The 22,844-nt window shown below is 40.7% G+C and overlaps 1 protein-coding gene and 3 non-coding genes across 8 annotated transcripts; all 4 read right to left on the bottom strand.

The window, feature by feature from the left end:
• Positions 1–3,019: 3,019 nt before the first annotated feature.
• On the bottom strand, positions 3,020–22,014 carry LOC133344194 (pumilio homolog 2-like). 5 transcript variants are annotated; one of them, XM_061554225.1, is made up of 22 exons: positions 21,871–22,014; positions 21,071–21,345; positions 17,403–17,471; positions 17,030–17,135; positions 16,066–16,154; positions 15,397–15,563; positions 14,941–15,220; positions 14,490–14,631; positions 14,037–14,153; positions 13,402–13,547; positions 12,951–13,089; positions 12,522–12,665; positions 12,033–12,320; positions 11,415–11,642; positions 10,689–10,962; positions 10,335–10,464; positions 8,847–8,975; positions 8,417–8,554; positions 8,009–8,134; positions 6,024–6,145; positions 5,597–5,789; positions 3,020–5,232 (listed from the first exon to the last, which is right to left on the bottom strand). In XM_061554225.1, exons 1-22 carry the CDS (start codon positions 21,929–21,931, stop codon positions 5,101–5,103), a joined length of 3,495 nt encoding a protein of 1,164 aa, XP_061410209.1. In that variant the 5' UTR covers positions 21,932–22,014; the 3' UTR covers positions 3,020–5,100. The 5 variants fall into 5 exon arrangements, with proteins under 5 accessions (XP_061410209.1, XP_061410207.1, XP_061410206.1 ...); XM_061554223.1 differs by having other exon boundaries at positions 13,402–13,544; positions 16,066–16,250; XM_061554222.1 differs by having other exon boundaries at positions 16,066–16,250.
• Positions 9,109–9,201, bottom strand: LOC133344331 (small nucleolar RNA SNORD103/SNORD85). The gene has a single exon (XR_009755342.1). It is a non-coding gene; the product is annotated as a small nucleolar RNA SNORD103/SNORD85 (small nucleolar RNA).
• On the bottom strand, positions 11,726–11,819 carry LOC133344333 (small nucleolar RNA SNORD103/SNORD85). Its single transcript, XR_009755344.1, has one exon. It is a non-coding gene; the product is annotated as a small nucleolar RNA SNORD103/SNORD85 (small nucleolar RNA).
• Positions 13,733–13,823, bottom strand: LOC133344332 (small nucleolar RNA SNORD103/SNORD85). The gene has a single exon (XR_009755343.1). It is a non-coding gene; the product is annotated as a small nucleolar RNA SNORD103/SNORD85 (small nucleolar RNA).
• Positions 22,015–22,844: the final 830 nt, after the last annotated feature.

Raw genomic sequence — 22,844 nt, forward strand, 5'->3', positions numbered from 1 at the left:
CCTATGGTTAAAGGCTATCGAGTGGCAGTCAAAGGTCAGAAACCCATCCAAGCGGACACTGACGCAGGAGATGAAGCGATTCAATCAGCTCGTGCGTGCAAGTGCGGGATCGTAAATATGTCGAAATGTCTGTCTCTATCCAGCAGTGAATTGATCATAGCTAATGATGATGATGATTATAAGTTAGACCCCACAAATTATTGGCGACGTGCTATTATTAATATTGTCTTCTGTGGTAAGCACTCGGCGCCAGGAGACGGAAGGCCGGTTTGGTGACAATATTTATTCAGGTGCGCCGCTGAAAGTTATCTAAGGGCTTTTCCTCGCGAATGCTACGGCTGTCCACGTCTACTCCTCAAAGAAAAACGAATGCTGATTAGATTTTGACTTAAAACTTTCGTGACTGCAGCAAATCATATTTTTGGTTCTTTCGGTAAAGTCAGAAAATAAAAATAAAATACAAAAATAAATTAAAATTTTAAATAAAAGCAAAAAACCACGACGTTTCGATCGCAACACAAGCGGTCTTCATTAGGCGCCTGATAAAGACCGCCTGTGTTGCGATCGAAACGTCGTGTTTTTTATCTTTAATTTGTATATATATTTAAAAAAAATTTAATTTTACATTTATTTTATTTGTATTTTCTATCTACGTGACTTTAGCGAAAGAACCAAGAATATGAATGCTGATTAAACAGCAGTAATTGCTTTCGTGTGTGCACGGGCAATCACAGACACACACACACGAGGCCGGATGTTTTTACTCGATGATGGTAGCAATTAGCTGGGTTGGTGCCCTGCGGTTACTAAAAAAACGAACAAGAAAAAGTCACCCAGCCCACACCGGTAAAACAGGAATTGCTGTTTGTCGGGAACACGGGGGAGGGGGCTTTAAAGCGTTTCCTATTTGCTAAGTTGACCCGATGAAAAATATTCAAGTGGACCGCGGCACAAGAGGCACACAGCTGCCTTTCGTAGTGTAGCAGCGCCATCTGTGGATGTGGCATTGGACGTCCAACGAAGACTAAACGGCACACGATGAACACGGTAGAGGATAACAAATGTCAGCTCGCAATACGCGCCGCACGACATTCGCTCACTCGAGAAGAGAGAGACCGACTCGGAATCGAGAGATGAAGACAGCCGGTGCTAACAATTTAACAATTGCCCAAGTTGCGTGTTTTTTTTTTAACATCTATAAAAAATGTGTTCATAAAATTAATGAGTACTAACCTGCGGGGAAGGGGGGTGGGGGGGCGACGGGAGCAACTTAGAGAAAATCCACGCGTGCGAGGGGGCAACGCTCGATCCCCATGTCGGATGGTCGAGATGGAGATTCGGCCACGCTTGACTGTACCGCCATCTCACGGCGAGCCAGGGTATGGCACCTCGATGCCGCACGCGAGCAGGGCGATTCACGCAGATTATAATGTCACCACCCTTCCCTTCCAGTGCTGAATTACAGACGTGCGCCACCGCTATCAGCCGCAGGGTCAGCGGTTTAATTTCATCCAGAGCTGCGGTTGGTATTTCGGGTGGACGCCGTAAAATACTCTACGAGAAATGAAGTCCGATTTAAACGTGGAATTTGCAGCACCCCTTCTCAATGCGTTGAAGGCCTCCCCCCCCCTCCTCTCACGGCATGGGAGTTATTTGACCATACTTAACCGTGCATATTCTTATTCTTGGTTCTTTTGGTAGTCACGTAGAAGGGAAACAATAAAATAATAAAAATATCAAACAATGCAATTCTCACGACGTTTAAAGTAAAAATGTAAACGTGCATGTTGTGATCTTTGCTCGATTGTGTGGTCTGCTAATTTGTTTTTGGTTGCTTGGTCACTAAATCATCCGTTGGGATTTTCGTGATGAAAACAATGGGTCCAATTCTTTAAATCAGTCGTCTATTTTTAATTATTGCAGTATATAACTCTACGACTGACATTTAATATCTGTGCAGTTAGGGAATTATTCATTGATACAACAGCTGGTCTGCTTTAACGTCGTCACATCCGGAACACCCTCATCTTAAGAACAATGTTTCCTCGAGTGCAGTGTACAATGAGATCTGCATATTATTCCAAGTATTTTATAATTAGCTATATTTTATGGTTACATCTTAAGGGCTAACGTTTGATTACCAACCAACTTTTTTTGCCACTTTCAATGCTTAACATCCGAAGTTGTCCCTTACGTAATTTTATTTATGTCTATGGTAGTTTTTCCCCCTCTATTAACCTTTAACTGCAATTAAATTATAACACCATCTGACAAGACGAAAACTCGGGGCATTACAAATTAAGCGCGACTTACCAAGACAAATTCTCAGATTGTCATATCTTTCACAGGGAGTTCAGTTGATACATGCAATGTAACGGAAACTTTTTTTTGTTATGCAACTTGTATGGTGAAATTAGTTGGAACAAAACAAAATTTGCAAAGCGAAATTCAAACAAGACCGTAAAAGGTGATATGTTGAATCTAATCATTGCCCTGAAGTGACCATTCAGAAACAGACGTTAATCGTTGAACTCACATTTATTTGAACCCAAAGTCTTTTTCATCATGGGACACCGTTGCCAGTATAAAAATATAATAGGTTTTACCCATTCTGGCAATAGGTGTTAAAGATGGCAAGGGAGGTTCCCATCATGTTGAAGCTCACCCCGAGCTCTCAAAGTCCTAATCGTGCGTTGTCTTTGTGCTGTTCGCCATTTGGCGTCAATCTGGCCTAACACGGTTTGAGACTCGGCTCTAAAGCTCTCTGCTGTTGACCAATCAGTTTCAAAAACAATGCACACTGTCAGAGCATCTTTTGTTTGCATGTTCCCCCAAAGTAAATGTGGTTAATGCAGACATGATTCCTTGCAAAAGGTTTCAGTTTGGTGTTTTAACATCTTAACAACTGTTTTATTGGCAGAAAGAGTAAAACCTATTCTTAGTCGCTGTAGTGTCTATAAGTAACATTGTGCACACAACCATGCCAACACCACACCAAACAGTACTCCATTATTCTACGGAAAGGAGCAGAAAGTTTATTTCATACAGTGATATTCACAATTGTTTGTTACAGCATATACAAACGACAAAATAGATTAATTGTTTATTTTGTGGCAATGGAGTCAGAAGGGGAAAACCTGATTGAAGTGAAAAAGTTGGACTAGGTACATATAAATATATATATACACTGTATATATATTTCCTTACCCAGTAATATGTATTGGGAAAACGGTACTGAACCCAAAAAAGCTGCATATTTTCCCCAAATGACAAATATTTGTTCCACATGCCTTCAAAAATGCCAAAAGATAGTTGTTTAAATTCTGAAAAGTTCTTACATCCATGTCTGAAATCTTGCATTGTATTGCTACACTACTGTATACCATACATCAGGATGTTGTGTTTATACTGACTGGAATTAGATAGCTCACCCTGTACATTCCATCATATTTGCATGCCTTAGCTGAATATACATTAAAACGCTTGAAAATATATGCATGTGAGGCAATGGTTATACAGTACTTAGTTACATTTGAGCCTCTGCTCTTTTTTTTATGGAACAAACCCTCCATTTCAATGGATGGGTCATATACAAGGCTTTCCACATAATATACATAATAGTATGTTAACAGGGTTATTTTCAAATGGGGGGGAAAAAATGGACACTATCATACACTGCTCACTTACAAGTAGACAAACTTGAAAAATACACCACTGTACAAAAAGGGGCTCCCATCACGTTACATAGGCAGGAACACAAGATACGATGCTTTTTTGTTTAAACATTTCTACAATGCACAATCTGCAATCACAGGTATAATTATAACAGTGCAGTAATAAAATCTAAAAAAAAATATAACTCAAAAGGCAGAATAAAAACTGTCACTTACAAATATAAACAGAGCTGCAATGCTTGCAACTCGCACGGGCTGTGTAAAAGTTTAAGGTAATGTTACCACAGTCACAAAGTACTGAGAATGTACACTGTATATATGCATGCGGTAGCCCAATGCATGGCGCTACTGCAGCTGGAAAACAAAAATCTGAATTTATAAATGTCAAAAGTTGTAAAATGGTTCTCTTTTTCCATCAACTGGGATACAAATGTACAAATGTACAATCTAAGCAGATATGCAGTTTCCTTTGTTAGCAGTGAAAAAAAGTCGTTTTCATTGACGTCTTGTTTTGCATGCATATATTTTACTGTATATATTATAATAAAACAGATTGTGTACATTTAATTTAAAAAGTCTAAATAATTAGCACATATTTAAAGTACGAAAAGCTTACACGTACGCTTCATGCAAGGGTTAACCAACCACGAGGAATGCTATTTAATCTCTCTTTACAGCAGTGACGGGACTATATAGTTTTTTTCCCCAGTGCATGCCTCTTTGGTGTGAAGGGCCCAAGAAAACCATTGAGTCAGTAGTACCAGGGACCATAAGGCTATTTTGCTGTGGCTGTCAAGTTATTATACACCTTATTTACATTCTATCTACATTACGGTGGTGAAAAAAAAAGCGGTGGGCAGTGTAACAGCGACTCTTGAGGCAACTGGGGAAAGTATGAGCACGATGGTTTTTGTCCCTATTAAGAAGCATGTTTAGTTGAAACTGCATGGCACAAATGCGCTTATCAAGCCGGCCCAAAATGTTTAAGTCAACACTATATATTGCCTTGAGGTTTTTTTTTATCTCCAATAAAAAAAAATCCGAATGTTGCAATGTAGAACATTAGCCCATTGTCATGAGTAGTGTAACACTTCTTTGGTCAGCTTTATACATTTGCACTGTGTAGTTTCAACCGAACACGACTTTTACACCTTATTATTCAAGCATAAGGTTTTACATTCTATTGCTGGAGAGATTTCATAATTTACTCCCTAAACCTCACACAAATCAAAAGTCTAGAAATGCTACACTACATCAACACTACCAACTACATCAACACCTTATAGTAAAAACACACAAAATGGATTATGATATTGGAAATAATTAAAGCATGCCTGGGATAAAATATTTTCTCCCTTAAATGTACACCTACTACAACAACAATTATTCTCTGGTTGCTTATACGACTCTCGCAAGCAAAGCTTGCTCACAGGATTCCGTTGGGTGGAGCGCCAATAGGTCCAAGGTCGGTGCTGTTCTTCACAAAGTATTTCTCCAGCTTGGCAAGGATGTGCTTGCCATACGTGTACTTGCGCAGAGTTGGTATGTGCGGCCGAATCTGCAAAAAAACACATGTTTTAGGTAAAGGTAGTCACCAAATCTTAGGTAGCAAATGTTCAAATCTAATTTTTTTTGTTTAGCTGCATACATCTAGCACATGGAGATTGCCAACAACCAAATAATAACCTCATTTAATGAAAACATTTACACATTTGTAAATTCAACTCAAAATTACTCGACAGCAGCATGCCACACCCAACTACACAGCTCGTCTAGATCAATGTTGTATGTTGAACGTCTTTCGCACCGTTCTTAGCCAACTTTGCCCAACGGAGGTGCAATAGCATTGTGCACCGCAATGCAATTTTGCAAACGCTTGCGATAGAAGTTACTCAGATGGCATATTAACTCTCAGAACGTACCTTGTGCATGAGAATTTTCCGCTGGGTTGGCTCGGCCATGTCGATCATCTTCTGCACCACGTAGTTGGCATACTGGTCCTTCATCATACTATAGAGAGCAGTGTGGGGGCCATCTGTCATGGTGCACACCTCTTCGATGAGCAGTGCACGCTCCGCACGAGACGTGTGAGTAATGCACTTCTCAATAACATTGCTGCAGACGGCAAAGGGAGAAACACCCATTGGTGACAGATCATGCATGAGCAGTAGAATTCGATTGTTAGTGAAAGTCAAAACATTGAAGTCAACAACTTCAACGTTCACAAAATGACCACTCGGAAAACATTTACCCCCCTCCCTTCTCCCGAGTGGTCACGCTGGACAGACACTATTTGTACAACCCAGTTACTGTTTTAGCAGAAGCAAAGGAGCTGAAACAACACTGCACCTGGCAAACTTGTGTTGGCTCAGTATCAGGACTTTTCCACGCATCTCCGCAACAATCTTGCTTTTGTCCTCCGACCGTCCATGTTCAAGAACGTGCTGTATTACATAGTTTCCATACTGATCCTGAAAACAAGATGTATGGCAGTACATTGAGGGAGAGAGGACACTCATCTTTACATGTGTAATAATAAGGCGACTAAATAGAACATTTTTTTTTTACTAATGTTAAATAAAATTCAGATTTAGCCTTAGTTCAAACTAGTAAATTATTTGCCTAAAATGAACAGTATTAACCATGATGGAGTGACATCGCTGGATGTCATCATGTTGTGGGTGCAGTACCGGCCATAGAGGGGCATGGTGTGCATTGAGTAACATCGCTGGATGGCCCTACAGGACACGGTGTGTGGGTGCCGACCTCTGGGGGAAGGTCGACCGAGGCCGTAACATTCTGGTTGACCCAGGAGGACACGTGACCAGTTAAGATGACAGGGGGGGCCCCCAAGAGGGGGCTAGGGAGGGGGGTCACGTGATTGAGACCCAGGTCCTTCCCAATGATTCTGGAAGGGGGGGACGTGGCCAAGGCTCGGAGCCGGCCACGCCGCAAAGAATATAAGCAGAGTCTCGAGAGGGATCGGGGTTGTTCATCTCGGAAAGAAACCATTTGTCTACGATCTCCGTCCTACGGATCTTCCAGCACGTGGACCCGGGCAGATGCTGCTGGTCCCGGATCCGTAGTAACAGTTACGTGGTAACTAGTGTAATTAGCCAGGTGGTCACCACCCAAGGTTGTTATTGTGTTAAGGGAAAGTGTACCCCCGTCTATTGGAACTAAATAAATGCGCTGCCTTCAAAGTCTACGTCTGCGACTCAGTTGAACCCACTACAATAGTAAGGGAGAATTTGCAACGTAAACAAGGGAAGGCTACTGTTTAACATGTAGAATTATTTCACAAATTTTGACTTTAAACTTTCGTGACTGCAGGAACTCCTATTCTGTGGTTCTTTCGGTAAAGTCCCTCATATAGAAAGATAAAAAAATTAAAGTGAATAAAAATAATACACAACACAATACCACTAATGTAGACTGTAACCTGGTTCTTATAACCTCAGTGAGTGTACTGGCAGTCTTTAGACATATTCTTGGTTCTTTCAGTAATTTTAATACAATAAATATATAAATGAAAACAAAAACCACGACGTTTCGATCACAACACAAGTGGTCGTCATCAGGAAAAGGGGGTTTAGCCTCTGAAGGCAAACTGTTTATAAAGGTTTAGAGATGGGCGTAGCCCAAGTGTGTCAGCAGCATGGGCTGGGCAGCTAATGTTAATGTAAGAGAAAGCAATGAGAACGCAGCAGGGGTCTACACCAATCAAAAGGGCCGCCAGGCAATCATTTGCACCTCGTTCATGACTTCATGAACGAATCTTTGTTGAGAACCAGTAGTGGCTATCAACAAAGATTAATTAATGAAGCCATCCATATAATATAGACAATTTCAACCGAGAGGATGGTTATATGTCATCAACCACTTTGGGTCACAACTTGATTTGTTTCTTGTCAATCTCCACCGTCAGCAGTGTGGGTATGTGGAGCGAGGTGCAAATGATTGCCTGGCGGCCCTTTTGATTGGTGTAGACCCACTGCGTGGGCATTAATTTCTCCGACATTAACATTAGCTGCCCCACCCATGCTACTGACACTTGGGCTACGCCCATCTCCAAACCTTCATAAACAGTTTGATTTTAGAGGCTAATTCCACTTTTCCTGATGACGACCGCTTGTGTTGCGATCGAAACGTCGTGGTTTTGTTTTTATTTATATATTTTTTATATTTAAATTACTGAAAGAACAAAAATAAGTCTACATTATAGACTGCCAGTATTTATTATTATTTTTCTATCTACGTGACTTTACCAAAAGAACCAAAGAAAATAATTATTTTACAGCTCCGGGCTTGGCGAATGTCTGGTGCAGACTGACCTGCACAAGCTGTTCAGTGTGCTGATGGAGCTCCTCCAAGATGGCCTGGGTCTGATCTGGAGTGCAGTGCTCCAAGATGCGCTGGATCACTCGACAGCCATATGGATGGGTAGACAAAGCAAATACCTGGAAAAAAATAAGGTTCATGGTGGACATGTTATCCATTGTGTAAATGTTTGTTTTGTATGTTCTAGGGCAACATGCCCTTCTCTCCGTGGCTTTGTGACTAAATGTTTTTTTAACAGAATAAAATTGGCAACTTGTTTTTTGTGAGAAATATTTTTTACGCACTACAGTATTTTTCTCATAATGGATATTTCTTTTGACTAAAAACACCAAATGAAAAGTATGCAGCACTATGTATGCATATAACAAAAGTACATTTGTGAGGAATGCAATATACAGTACCTGTCCTTTAAACGCATCAATGATGAATTGCAAAGAATGGGGTGGAACACATTCAATGCATTTCTGCACCACATGATTTCCATTTTGATCCTTGACACACTTCAAGACATGGCCATCCAACTCCAGGACCATTTCGTTCTAGGAAAAAAACAGGATTGGAAACAGTTTTTATTTGTCTAAAGAGGATACATTAAGTGCAATGGTGAACAGATATCCCATTTATCCTTCAGGCAATTTATTTTTGTTTCCTTTTCTATGGAAGCAACCTGTTACACTTAACAATCAAGCTACTATTTATTCAGGTAAGTACACATCACCACCTTTCAAATAAAACATTGAAGACCTTTAGGGATTTTTTTATTGTTGCCAAATCAGATTTTAATTACAATTCTGTCCCCCTATTTCCTGTTGTATAATCCCAGGCAAGTACCTGCTGCTCAGGAGGAATCGATTCAAGAGCCTTTTGAATAACCCGGCAACCGTACATCTGCAAGGCCAAAGGAAGCACGTGTCCTCTGATTCGCTGGGCGAGTGCTTGCTTCTGGTCAGGGCTGCCAAACTGTAAGGACATTGACGGACACGATTTTTCACACAGCAAGTTTGAAAGCAATAGTGCAAGTCATAAAATACATTAAAATGTAATAAAATAGTTGTGTAAATTCTGCCATGTGGCCATTTATGATAAAAAAAAATCTGGCTCAGAACAAGAGTACAATTTAAAGGTATCTTCACCAAACCGCTTAACAGCAATTCTCAGTGAGGGCAAGTGTGTCATCATTGCCAGATTACCACAGCAGTAACTTACATAATGAATCTATCAAAGCAATACATTGCAACCTCAAAACTTTACTGGGATGTATAGCCAATTTAATTTTTAAGAGTGTTCCCCGCATGTGAGAAGAAAATGGGAGCACCATAAAGAAACCAATGCATGAGATAACTCACAAGGTACACACAAATGGGTTCTTGGACAATACATTGAGAAATAATGCTTGAATGTAATTTTCTGCTTTGGTATGCATAATGGAAAGACGAGAGGAACGTTGTTATACAATCATAAATTAACCACTGTTGTACGAATATCAGAATTAAATAATTTTCTTTGGTTTACTTTAACATGCTCACGTTTATGCCGTATTTAAACTCCGTCGATTTTCACTAAATTTACACTTATTACTGCATGTAATCCAATGTTTTCAATGTTCCAAATACAATTACATTACCATGTTTCTATTAAAATGTCCAAGTTCAAAGCCCAATAACAATGTACAAATCAATAATATGCCACTACAATGTTATAATTGATTATATTTATGGCAGACCTTATTTAAAAAATATTCCTCCAAATAAGACCTTGGCATCAATATTGTAGTCTAGCCAGCATTGTGTTTCCTACATATTTCCTGCCTATTTAGAGCTTTGGGATTCTCCTTGCAAGCAATTGTGTGAACACAAATATGTGAAGCAAAATTTTGAAACACCACAATAGGTAAAAGTATCTTATGACCTTTCATAATTTTGTAGCTATCTTATGCCAATCAAATGTAATTTTTTATCATGTATTTAAAATAAAAAAAAACATTTGCAATATCTGACATTAAGCTCTTCAAGAATGCTCCAAGTAATGTACTTATATGTATAAGAGGTCTGCTACATGGTATATTTAATATAGTATGTGAACATTCGTGGAAATGTGACAACTATACAAGCATCATACGTGGCCAGTGATAATGTACAATTTAAAGAAAAAAATATTTTTAGAAAGACTTGGGTTAGGTAAATTATTAAATAATACATCTCGCTTGGTATCATCTATTTATTATCAACAATGCGTCAATTTTTTTCACATGTCAAAAATGTCAAATTGCTATTTATAAAACTTGTGAAACATTGCAAAAGAATTGCATCCCATTCTTACCTCAAAAAACTTTTGTATCACATAGTTTCCAAAGACATCGGTCATGAGCTGGTAGGCCGAATGCAATATCTCAGCGAAAACCATCTGTCGCTCCGCTGGGATGGCTCTCTCCAACTTTTGCTGTATGAATCTGCACGCCAACAATACAAATCAGTGCTTTCTAACAAAGGATCAATTTCTTCTTACACAATTCCAAGTTAATGGGCAAAAAATAACAATCCAAATGTATTAAGAATTTTTCTGGACATTTTTTTAAAGAAACAAAAAAATTAGGAATTAATGTATCCACCGCATTGAGTCATCGGGAAACAATTACCTTTATTGCACCCACATTGTGTGCGGGGGGAACCTTACCTAGAGCCGTGCTGGTCTTGGGAGAATTCAACAATGTGCCCTGCCAAGTCACGGAGCTGCAGATTTGGGAAGCGGTTGTTGCGGAAGTCCTCAAGCAGGCGGCTGCGCCCAGTGGGCATCATCTCCGTCTTGTGGGTGTAGCGGGGCCGCAGTGTTGGGAACAGCTGGCTCCCGGAGCCACCAAACAGGCTCGACGTGGTGCCACTCAGACTGCGATATTTGGCCTCGGCGCCCGGTGCCGCAGAAATGAAGCGACCACTGCCATTTGGTAACCCTGCAGGATTGCCAATATAAATTTATTTTAAATTAGCAACGTGCAAAAGTGTACACAGATTTATATGAAAGAAAATACGAACTTGTTTCCTCATCCTTTACCAAATAAGTGTTACTGGTGTATTGGACCGACGTGAATTTATTTGAAAAGGTGTTAACATGCTGAATTTTGCATTAAGCTGATTTTTATAAACCTTTATCATGAGTCTCGATGTTTATACCATGTGTTTTGGGTAAAATCCAAAGTCGTATGCTATGATCAGTTGCATCATTTATCAGCTTCATGGTATGCAACATAAAGTGAAATAAGCTTCAAATCTAGTTATATGCAACAGATGTGGTACGATACATAAAACACCATTTGTGCAAACATGAAGGTAACTGCATTCCCAAGTTAATGAAAAACGCCAGAATTGTACACCTCTGATCAACAGAAAAATGTAAGGTACATACCAATGTTAAGGCTGGATGAGGATCCATGAGAGGACAGGGAGGGTGGTGGCGTGAGGGATCCTGGGTTATGATTAGGGGGGAGCATGCCAATGGGCCCAGGTGAGGAGGAGAATCCAAGCCCATTGTAAAATGACTGGCTGATGGGGGCCAGGCCGCTGCCTGAACGCTTGTAGTCGAGACTTCCAGACAACGAGTCCCTCCGAGATCCACTTGTCATTGCAGAGTTACCTGTGCAGGGACCATAGTAATGCAATTGTATCAACGTGCAAACACTTGTGTTCCATTAAGAATTGGAGATTGTTACTTTAAAGTCTGGCTCAGGCAAAAAGAGTACAAAAAATGTTCTCAACATAAACATCCATATAGCAATGTCTCAGTGAGGGCAAGAGTATCATCATAGCCAGACTATAGATTCATTATAATTTAAACCCATCCCATTTAGGTATGAACATGTCAAGCATGTTTTTTTTTACAACAGTATACACTTTTACAATAGCCACTAGCAGCAATTATGCTTCAATAAGGCAATCTTAAATTCATGCTGTCGTTCATTTCAAACGACAAGTGTGTGGTCTCAAAAACACTGCCAATCAAAAGTCCGTTGACTTTTCTGCTTACCAGTGGAAGCAAATGCTGAGAGACCTGATCCAATGCCTGCACCCACCAGGGAGCTGTTGTTGCCAAAGCCAAGAGAGCTGCCACTCTGGGAGAACAGGGAGCTAGCCTGAGAGGCCGCAGATAGTGAGGAGTTGCTGTAGAAGGGGCTAGACGCCATGTTTCCACCCCCTTGTTGTTGCTGCTGCTGCTGCTGCTGACTGTGTTGGCTGTGCTGTGCTCCGATTGGGCGGAACAGACTGTTTACAGAGTTGGCCATGCTGTTGGCAGGACCCTGGGCCGACTGGGCAGCTATAACAAAAAAAGGTTAGAATTAGCATTCGAATTTACAAACCAGTACAGGACCCAGATTTTGTACATTAAGCTTGCAATTACAAACGTTAACCAAGGTAACAGAAACAATAAATGACACTGATAAACGCCAGATGTTATTACAGTTAAGTGTTGTCGTTTTGTGCAAATACATTAGTTGGTGTAGAAAAAAAAAAGTACCTTGTTGGGCAGCAGCTGCATTGATGAGGACAGGTGTTGGGGGTGCAAGACGGAGCTGAGCGCCTAGCCCGGCACGCACATTGGGATTCATCACCAGAGTTCCGTTCTGATCATAGTATGCAACCGGAGCAATCACCTGATAACCTAAACAAAGAAATAAACCATCAGTCCAAGATGTTGTTGAAACTACCCGGTTAACTTACATTGAAGCTTAATATAATTAATATGGTCTTAATGTATTTTGCAAGTTGGTGATGGCCAAGCACTATTACAGTCAGTACTGTGCAGCCCAAGTGTGGGTTTTAAGCGAGTGTCTTCACATCTAAATCATAGCACACGTAGAAGTCAGCAAACACATCAAAACAAGGGAATGCCAGTGCCTGACACCTTACTCGCACATTGCCATCAGGCTACATCCCGAACGTTTACCTTGCATGCCTGCTGCCGCTGCCAGTCCTTGGCTTAAAGCGAGCTGAGTGTTGGCTGCTGTCAAATTGTCTCCTGGCTGCTGGACCTGCTGGGCTTGGTTTGGAGTGAGTGGTCTCTGGCCACTTGCCGCCCTCAACATCTGAAACGCGTCGAGAAAAGCCACGATTACAAATGAATAGAAATGGTAAATCTATTTTTGGTATCTTCTTGGTTCTTTCGGTAAAGTCACGTAGAAGGGAATAAAATAATAAAAATAAAACATAATAAAATAATTCTCACGACGTTTCGGCCACAACGCAAGTAGCCGTCCTCAGGTGAAACCAGGTCTGTCTGACTTTACCGAAAGAACCAAGAAGATGAATCCCTGCAGTCACGAAAGCTTTAAATAGAAATCTATTTTTGGTGATAAATTTCAAATGACAATGAAGCTTTCATTGTGAAGTGTTTTTACCTGAAGCTGCCCTTGCTGTGCCTGGGAAGCCGCGGTCTGGTTTGGACCATTTGGTGCACCATTTAGCGCCTGCTGCTGGAATAAGTTGGCAGGATAGACCCCCCACGGGAGGCCATAGTACTGGGGAGGTACCACTGCAGGGCCTGCTTTTCAAAAACAAAAGTAATTTTCCAAGTGACTTGATGAAAGGCAAAACAAAAACCCAAGTACAACCAAATTAAGTACAAATATTTTGTGGTAGCAAGTACTTCCATGCAAACACACAATTGGTATTATAAAAGAAGTAAGATGTAACAGAAATCGCATGTGGTTACGGGGCCTTAAAATCAGGTCTGGCTCAGTAGAGTACATGTAAAGACTCTCATAATTGAATGACCCAAAGGACATTCTCAGTGAGGGCAAGATGTTTCATCATTGCCAGACCAGACTTTTATAGACCACTAAGGCCATTCATATATGCAATTTTTACATAATTAAACATTAATACCAGAGGCTTTATATAAAATATATCGACCTCAACGTTTTACATTACTACAGTGAGAAATGAGATGACCACATTCAACTACTAAATAACTACTGCTCACAAGTAAAATTGAATTATTGTCCCCTTTCATTCCAAAATAATAAGTATTCACCTGCAAGAGTGGCAGCTGCAGCTAGCCCAGCAGAATATGGGTCACTTCCTGGTGGGCCCTGGCTTATGATGTAGGGATTGTGCATTATTGTTGGAGGAAGACCAGCTGAAAACATGCCTGTGGAATGCACATGCAGATTGCGTAGACAACTCAACTTTAAATTTTTTTCTCCACAATCTTATTCACAGTGACGAGCACACATTATCATCAAAGTTGACAGGTTAATGCACTAATAATCATAAACTTTCTGTACGGTCAGGCTCAGTTTCAAATGAGTACAAATAGGAGTCTCATCAAAGAACCCAATGGGTTTCTCAGTGAGGGCAAGAGAATCATCACAGCCTTGACCATGAATAATTAATTGAAAAGTACAATTAAAAAGGCAACTACAACAAGTAAGTAAAAGCATGATAAAAAAACATTTAAAACAATTCCAATTGCATGAAATCTTACCAACATGCTGCTGCTGTGCTGCTGCAAGGGCATATTGTTGTTGTTGTTGCTGCTGCTGCTGTTGCTGCTGTTGTTGTTGCTGTTGCTGGCTGTTGGCCAGCTGTTGCTGCACAGCTTGCATATTTGACACACGTTGGAATAGCTGAAAAAGGACCACACAAATGTATCATTAACTTACAATTAACCATTGTATGTATTAAAATGTATATTACACTATCGTTATACAGCATATACATATTTTACATTTTACAATGCATTAAATAGCTGTTGTATTCTAATCGACTTGATGTATCCCAGGTCACTCTTGCAAAATAGGTAATCATCATGCATCTCTGGACTGGCATGTATTTTCATTTGCTGGATTAAATAGACTAACGAACAACATTTTACACAATTAAGGATGAAAATTTCACCCAGAAGCAAGTCGGACAAAAAAAATTCCACAAATCACCTGCTGCTGTGTAGGATAGTCAAATAGGCCGACATTGGCGGCAGGAGAGTCCATTGGCACCTGTCCGCTGGAATACTCAAACTGGAGCGACTCAAGGCTCACTGGCTCAAGCGGATCAATGGGCACGTTTTGCGTTTCAGGGGGCCCAAACTCTTCCACGCATTGCTTGGGGACAGCGTTTCCAGCGAGCGGTACCAGCACATCGCCACTTGACTGCATGACGACACCCAGACGCTCGGCCACCTCAGTCGGGGATTCCTGGCGGCTACCTGGCATGCGGCTGCCCCGTGTGTAGAAAAGCATGCAGAGCAGTGGATTTGGTGGGTACAAAAAAGATGCATTACATTAGTCGATGAAGATCATTTTACGAAAAAACATTTTTATCAAAGTGCATGTTAAATTCTACACATTTTTACAAAAAATATTATGTTCATACATGCAAAACAAAAATTTTACCTGAATTCCTTTAAATCTGTATCGATCCCATTTGAAATTGCCATTCCGACTTTCATCACGCTCTCATCATCCTTTTTCAGATCGCCACCCTTATCCTCCTCAAAGGGTGAAGATTTGCCCTTTTTGTCAACTTTTGAGACATCATTGGACTCCTGATCCACAGCACCCTGAAAAGGTATGACACAAATTATTTTAAATGTAAAGCTCTCAACATATTTCTCATTTAAAAATAAAATGTATCATGTTGCATCATGTTCTTGGTTCTTTCGGTAAAGTCACGTAGAAGGGAAATAATAAAAATAAAACAATAAAATTCTCACGACGTTTCGATTGCAACACAAGCAATCATCATCAGGTGCGAAAACCACACATTTTCTTGCTGTGGTTTTCACACCTGATGATGATTGCTTGTGTTGCAATCGAAACGTCGTGAGCATTTTATTTTTCGATTTAAAGCTTTCGTGACTGCAGGGATTCATCTTCTTGGTTCTTTCGGTAAAGTCACGTAGAAGGGAAGTAATAAAATAATATAGCATTTTATTGTTTTATTTTTATTATTTTATTATTTCCCTTCTCCGTCACTTTACCAAAAGAACCAAGAATATGAATCCCTGCAGTCACGAATGCTTTACATCGAAATGTCGCATCATGCTTTGTGATGGTACTTACAAATGCTTTTCTAGCTCTGGGATCAAGCTTGTCTCCAGGAGACGGGCTCAGGACATACTCCACCATGCTCACTCCGAGGCCATCTGCTTCTGAACGTGGAGACAGCACCGAGCTCATGTCACTGCTCCCATAACCACCTGGCACGGAGCGCCGCTGAACCATGATTGGCCGGGACACCGAGTGGTCTGAAATAAAATTGAGCAACGTTTATGTTTTTAAAATCAAGCTTAGCCATGAAACGTCAACGTAAAAGGTTTAGCCTATCCAAGTGAGTCATCGAACAACCAAATAAGTATAACCCGTAAAAACAAAGTTTTTCACTCTAAATCCTTTATATGCGTGGCGGCTAGAGTCTTCTCGTCCTCTGGCTTGAGATGGCTGCCACCTATGGGTCAGATGATTGTCTGCAGTATTAAACAATTGGTAATTAAATATTTAATTTATTTTCCATAAACAGTGTAAAATTTTGGAAAAAAAATTTCACGAACATTAATTGTCTCGCACAACGAGTCTGTGTGCAAAATGTCAGCTCGATTGGATCACGGGAAGTGGGTTAAAAAACGACCGAAAGGTTTGCACGGTCGTAAGCAAGCACGCAAGCAAGCAAGCAAACTTAATATAAAGGATTTAAAAAAACGTTAATTGGCGAATTTCTGTATTGCAAAAAACTTTCAGATATCATAATTAAAAGCGACAAAAATGAAATGCACCAGTACCAACTAAAACAGTTATACTGTACATGATCTTCAAATATTTCCTTCACAAACATGTTTTAAGAAACCAGAAAGTATGTGGATACGTTTATAAAAAAATGCAATCAAATTTGTTGGCATATTTCTTGACAAACTTAATAAAAACTAAGACAAGGAATTTAACTATTCGTAGTAATTCAATTAAATATTTCTAACCATTAGTCAAACGGAAACTCCATCCTTGGATAAATGGCAAAGTTGTCACAACGTACCTGATGCACCCCACGTGTTGTTCCTCCATTCATCACCAAGAAAAAGGCTCTTTGATCCATCCTTGGCAGAATCATCAGATTCCCAGAATTTCTTTGATGGCAAGAGCTGCATAACAAAAATATTATTTGCTAAAACTCCTGAAAGCACCACAGTACAATTTCTGAAAATAGTAGCCACAACCACTCACCAGTAACTTCCCCAAAACAGTACTTGAACAATAGGCCCAACTTGCACACATTTCCATACAAGCTGATATGGACCCTACAATTCAGTTTCCATTCCAACTGTATCACAAAGGGAACTTTAAAATGGAATTTTTTTTTTTACTTTGCACATACCGCAATTGAGTAGGCAGTTTCTATAGGCACTCACCTCACCCATACCCCTTCCTTCCAAAGCTAAAGCTTGGAATCCATGATTGAGATCTTCCACGGAGCGACCCTGCCAAAACAGACACAACAGTTAACGGACCGCAATTTGTGCAATTTTCCGGAAAACTAAAATGTCAGCATATGCGTCAATGACGAATTTTCCTGCAGAAGTTATTTTCAACGAAAGGCTTTATTTTTATTTTATTTTACATTCATAAAAACACTTAACAATTATTTAAAAAATGGCAGCTTGTTCCACTGTACTGACTTTTGGAAACCTATACATAAGCAAATACATTAGGCTCATTAATACTAATTTATTTAAATCAGTTTGTAATACAATGGAATTGAAATTAAGTTTGGGTTGTATTTTATCACACGAAGTAGTTTCAACAATATCATGCATTGTGAACAACATAATGCATATACTTAAATGAGTGGGAAAATACTCAATATGACCCAATATCCACAATATAAGCAATACATAATTTAAAAAGTTAGTGTCCTAAAATTAAACTCAGTAACCCATAAAGATCCATTGAATGAAGCTAGATAAATTTAGGTTTAAACCAATTCAGGACCTTGTTGATTTAATGAATTGTATCCATTTAGGACTTGAAATTATATTAATGTCTTATTTTCATAATACTGCAGTAACTCTGTTAATCCATTCAGTATGGATTCACACATCATGAATAAAAACAGACATGATTTGATGACCTAAATAAAAGCGAATTTATTAATTCACTGGATGCGTGCTTCAATGATTAAATCATACTTAACAACCTATTCAACAACCCCATTGTGTATGCAGCATCCAAGACTGACCATTAAAATGCAGCGGTTGCACTTAATGTTTGTTGTACTAACCACAGCACCCTGTTAAACGCGTGTGGGCTGATGTGGAATTCTCTACAAAAGTTATTTTACATGAACAAGCTCTCACTATAGGCACAGCCACTTACATATTTCACAAATATATATCGTATAGGTTTGTAGCAATATCCAAAAAGCAAACCTTTAGTGTCTAAAATTGCTGCAGAAAAAAATCCAGTGGTAGAATAACACTTAAATCTAACGCCTGTCTTAAGGAAACAATGGCTTGGCAACACCCCACATTCTTTGGGAATTACATCGTATTAAATGTCATAAGAGTGCCTGGGTGAAGCGTCTTACGTTAGTTTTTTGGACCGAGGTTGAAGTTACCATAATTGAAACCAAAATAATTTTACAACAATTCTGCATTAAATGTGCACAGTTCATGAGTAGATTAACTAACACATTTAGAGCATACCTACCCCGATTTATAATCTATACATGTTTCTGTAACACGTGACTTGCTCTTCAAAATACATTAAAGACAGACCACTTGTGAATTTATATAGCGTTCACAAAGAGAATTATGCAGAGTTTATCAATGCAGCAATATATTTACTTAGTCACAGCTTAATTTATGGCACCGAACAACACAGGCATTCTTTCATGTTTCATAGAAATCCCAGCAGCTTAAGCTTGAACAAGTGACAAAGAACACTGCCTCTTGGTGCCGTTTTCATTTTATTTCTAAGCATAATGCCAAATTCTCTAAGGGCACTAATGCTCCAGAAAACAATATGTAAAAATACATGCATTCCAGATACGTTTAACCACACAATCGCGTCTTGAAAAAACAAGAAAAAGTTACCCCAGTCAAGTGTTTGGAAATGTTCATTTACACTTTACACAGCATCGACTTTCATTCAGTCCAAATGTTTTCAAACGAGCAATAGCAGGTACAACATTTATAATCTATCGAGTAGATGAATCAATTCCGTAGGAATGCAAATGTTCATCCACCATTGAGCGCTGTGAACCGAATCAGTCGATGCTGTAAACAGGTCCTTATTTAGGACGAGTAACAAGCCCAATCAACTAAGTCACACAGCAAGCCTTTTTTTTACAAGAGATGACGGTTGACATTGTTTATGCATTTGCAGGGTTTAAATAATGCGCCTGCTACGACTATATCAACTGAGATGCGCAGTTGATTAACAAACACAAAACTCTCAAACATTACAGTCTGGATTTCCTCCCAGCTGACACTTAAACCATAACCATTGCAGCAGGGAAATCCCACCGTTCAACAACGTAAATGCATTTACATGTATAAAACACACCAATATCACAAACCTGGATTATGAACAATCTAGACCAAAGCACAAAGCCTACATCGTTTGTGGAAACATTTTATACCAAACTTTAAAGAAAAATCTCAAGACCAACACGACAGGCACAGTTTCAACCACTTTTATAGCCGAGGTAGATTAATAAAAATAATCAGTGGGGGGGGGGGGGGGGGCGTAACTTCATGGTAAATGAAATCCCCCCCAAAAAAACTTAAATAAAAATAAAAACTTCCCCTAAAACTGGAGGCGAACCTTCTCAGGTCTGGCAAACAATGCACAAACGAAACGGCAAACTGTGTCGACGTATAATGTGAACTTAATCTAAAAAAACACGCTACTGCAATGTACCGATCCTGGTCACGAGAAAGAAAGTTTGACAATATAAATTAACGACGAAAGAGCCACCCGGCCTCACTCCAACAAAAGTCGGCACACGAAAGCCTCCAAGAACTAGGCCTCTATGGTACAGTGCGCACTCATGTGGTCAAAAGCAGGAAGTTATTAACATTTAAACAATTATATACAAACGGATACTAAAAATTGCAACCGAATATTATGATGCAACCATTAAACGCGATTTAACGTGAACATTGGCATTAATTGTGGGCCCTTTTCAAAAGCCACAATCGAAAGTGTTCACGAATCAATTCCAAAAGTGGGACAATGATGCACGTGCGTTTGGCCGGCCTTACTGTACATTAGGCACTGTACTAAGAGCACGAGGGGCTGGGTCCATTATTAAAATATTTTCATTTAAAAATTAATAATTCTAAATGCACACTAAAAAAGAGAACGTGGAGCGAGCTCCACATTCAAATTGTCTAACGTCGCCTTCACAACGGTAAAAACGCCAAAGGAAACACGTGCACGCGAGGAAAGGCAACATCAGGAAGTAGACAATCTTTTGTTATAAACACGAACTTATAACATACAAACGTCAATCTAATGTTTTAAAAATATACGTTTGATGCAATAAATGTTAATCAGCGAATAGACAGACCTAATCACTTTGCATTGCGACGTTGTAAAGTGATTAAACCACGGTACCATATCCAAAATTGCAAGTACAACAGTACAATCTAACCCTACATTTGTAGTACATACGAACCGTTGCTATATTATTGATTTATTATGAAATAAATCGCCACACTAGCTCAAAATTAAAAACACTGCATACAATAACTTCAATTACAACCTAACGAAAGGGTTTTCAAATACCAACCCATCTCGAAACGACACCAAACCCAACCCACACCACCCCCAAAATCGAGATCACTAACCATGCCATCCCCAATGATACATCACCTCCAAACCATGAGATACCAACCACAACATCTCCAGACAATGAGACATACCGGCCACATCTTGCCAAGTGGGTCACGTTAACCGCACCATCTCCAGACAATGAGACATCACGGCCACATCTTGTAAAGTGAGACCGCACTAAACCACACCATCTCCAGACAATGGCAGACACTACGAAACCCACCCCCATGTGCCCCACCTGGTCAGGTTGTTGGTGTTGCTGCTTGGAGCCAGGCCCGGCGGCCACCTGCTCTCCATGCTGCCTCTCAAACAAGTATCCAACCATCGCGTCGTCCTGCGAGCGGCCAGCCTGCACTACCTGATGTTGCTGATGATGATGATGCTGCTGCTGTTGTTGTTGAGAATGTTGTTGATGTTGCGGAGGGCCCGGTTGGGCCATCACTGGCATGGCGCCGCCTCCTCCTCCTCCTCGGCCGTCCTGGCCACTTGCATGCATCATCGGCCGCCGCTCACCTTCATGCCTCGAAAGCAAAGCGAAAACAAAAAAAATACTTGTTTCATTCAAGCGAAGAAACTGTCGGCGACGATGACGACAGCGGCACAGGGAGTCTCGCTTCGATGTATTCGGGAGGGGGGTTTAATAATTAGCGGCGTGAAGGAGCAGAACAATGAAAGCGAGCACGCGTTGCGGCCTACGCGCTACCCGCGCTACCGGCTCAAGCCTAGCGCCTTGCCTAGAACGGCAGCAGAGAAACGTGCCCCAGTCCCGGCAGGGGTGGTAAGGGTTGGTGCGGGGTGGTTCGACTGACAAAAACGTTACGGACTAAGAATGACACCCCCCACCTCCACCCCCCTCTCTCCTCTTCCCCCCCCAAACAAAAAATCAGCAATGCAAATAACTATCCCATCTCCCTTCACCATCGGGTGGCTTTGCGAATTATATATATAACACACGCATAAAACCCCAAACATAACCACGCCGACGCGTAGCTGCGGTTATCGGAAACTCGCCGAGGCAATCGGCGAGGCGAAACTCACAGCGAAGGGCGGCCGATGCTGGCGGATGGCGGCGGCGGCCCCCGCCCGTGCGCTCCAGCATCACAATATGGCGCGGACCGGCCCCGCGGTAATGGATGCCATGAGCGAGCGGGCGGGACCCTGAGCCACCGGCTTCCTATCGCCCTCCCCTCAGCCAAACCACCCAACCACCAACCACCGCCGCCACCTCCTCCTCCCACCCCCCTCTCACCCAAAGCCCTCACACACCGACCAACTTGGTTTCGCTCGCCGTGTGCGTGCAAGGAAAGGGCGTTGTGGGCGGTTTGAACCCTGACCCTGGCCATGCCCGCCTGAATATTTGGAGTTGGCAATGTCTCTCTTTCCCTTTCTCCCCATGGTCGCGTGGATTTTTCTCCGGTTCCTCCGGTTTTTTATTTCATATTTAGAGTCAACGGGCGATTAGAATATTTGGCTGCATTAAAATGTCCATATCATAAGCCACTTCGTTGAGCTATCATTTGTGGACAGGTGGCTTCTGCAAAAGAGTATATCTCAGTGGGCATTACCAGGTAAAATAACAAATATTTAGTTTGATATTTGGAGTTTTCATGTCTCTCTTCATTTGGTTGCATGGATTTTTATCCTGGTCCTCCGGTTTTTCCCACCACATTTAGAATCAAAGTGCGCTTATATTATTTGGCTGCATTAAAATGTCCATATCATAAGTCACTTTGTTGAGCTTTCATTTGTGGATAGGTGGCTTCTGCAAAATATCTATACACCCTTATAGCTCAGTGGGCCTTACCTGATCATAATAAATAATATTTATATTTAGTTTGGTATTTGGAGTTTGCATGCCTCTTTCTCTCTCCCTTTGGTCGCGTGGAATTCTCTCCGGGTCCTTCAGCGTTTCTCTCCAACTTTAGAATCAATGTGCGTTTAGCGTATTTGGCTATTGCTATACATTTCTACATAAGCCACTTCGTTGAGCTATCAGTTGTGGCCAGGTCGCT

This window comes from Lethenteron reissneri, chromosome 19 (assembly GCF_015708825.2).
Source record: "Lethenteron reissneri isolate LAM-NWPU_2019-01 chromosome 19, ASM1570882v1, whole genome shotgun sequence".
NCBI classification, from domain to species: Eukaryota; Metazoa; Chordata; class Hyperoartia; order Petromyzontiformes; family Petromyzontidae; genus Lethenteron; species Lethenteron reissneri.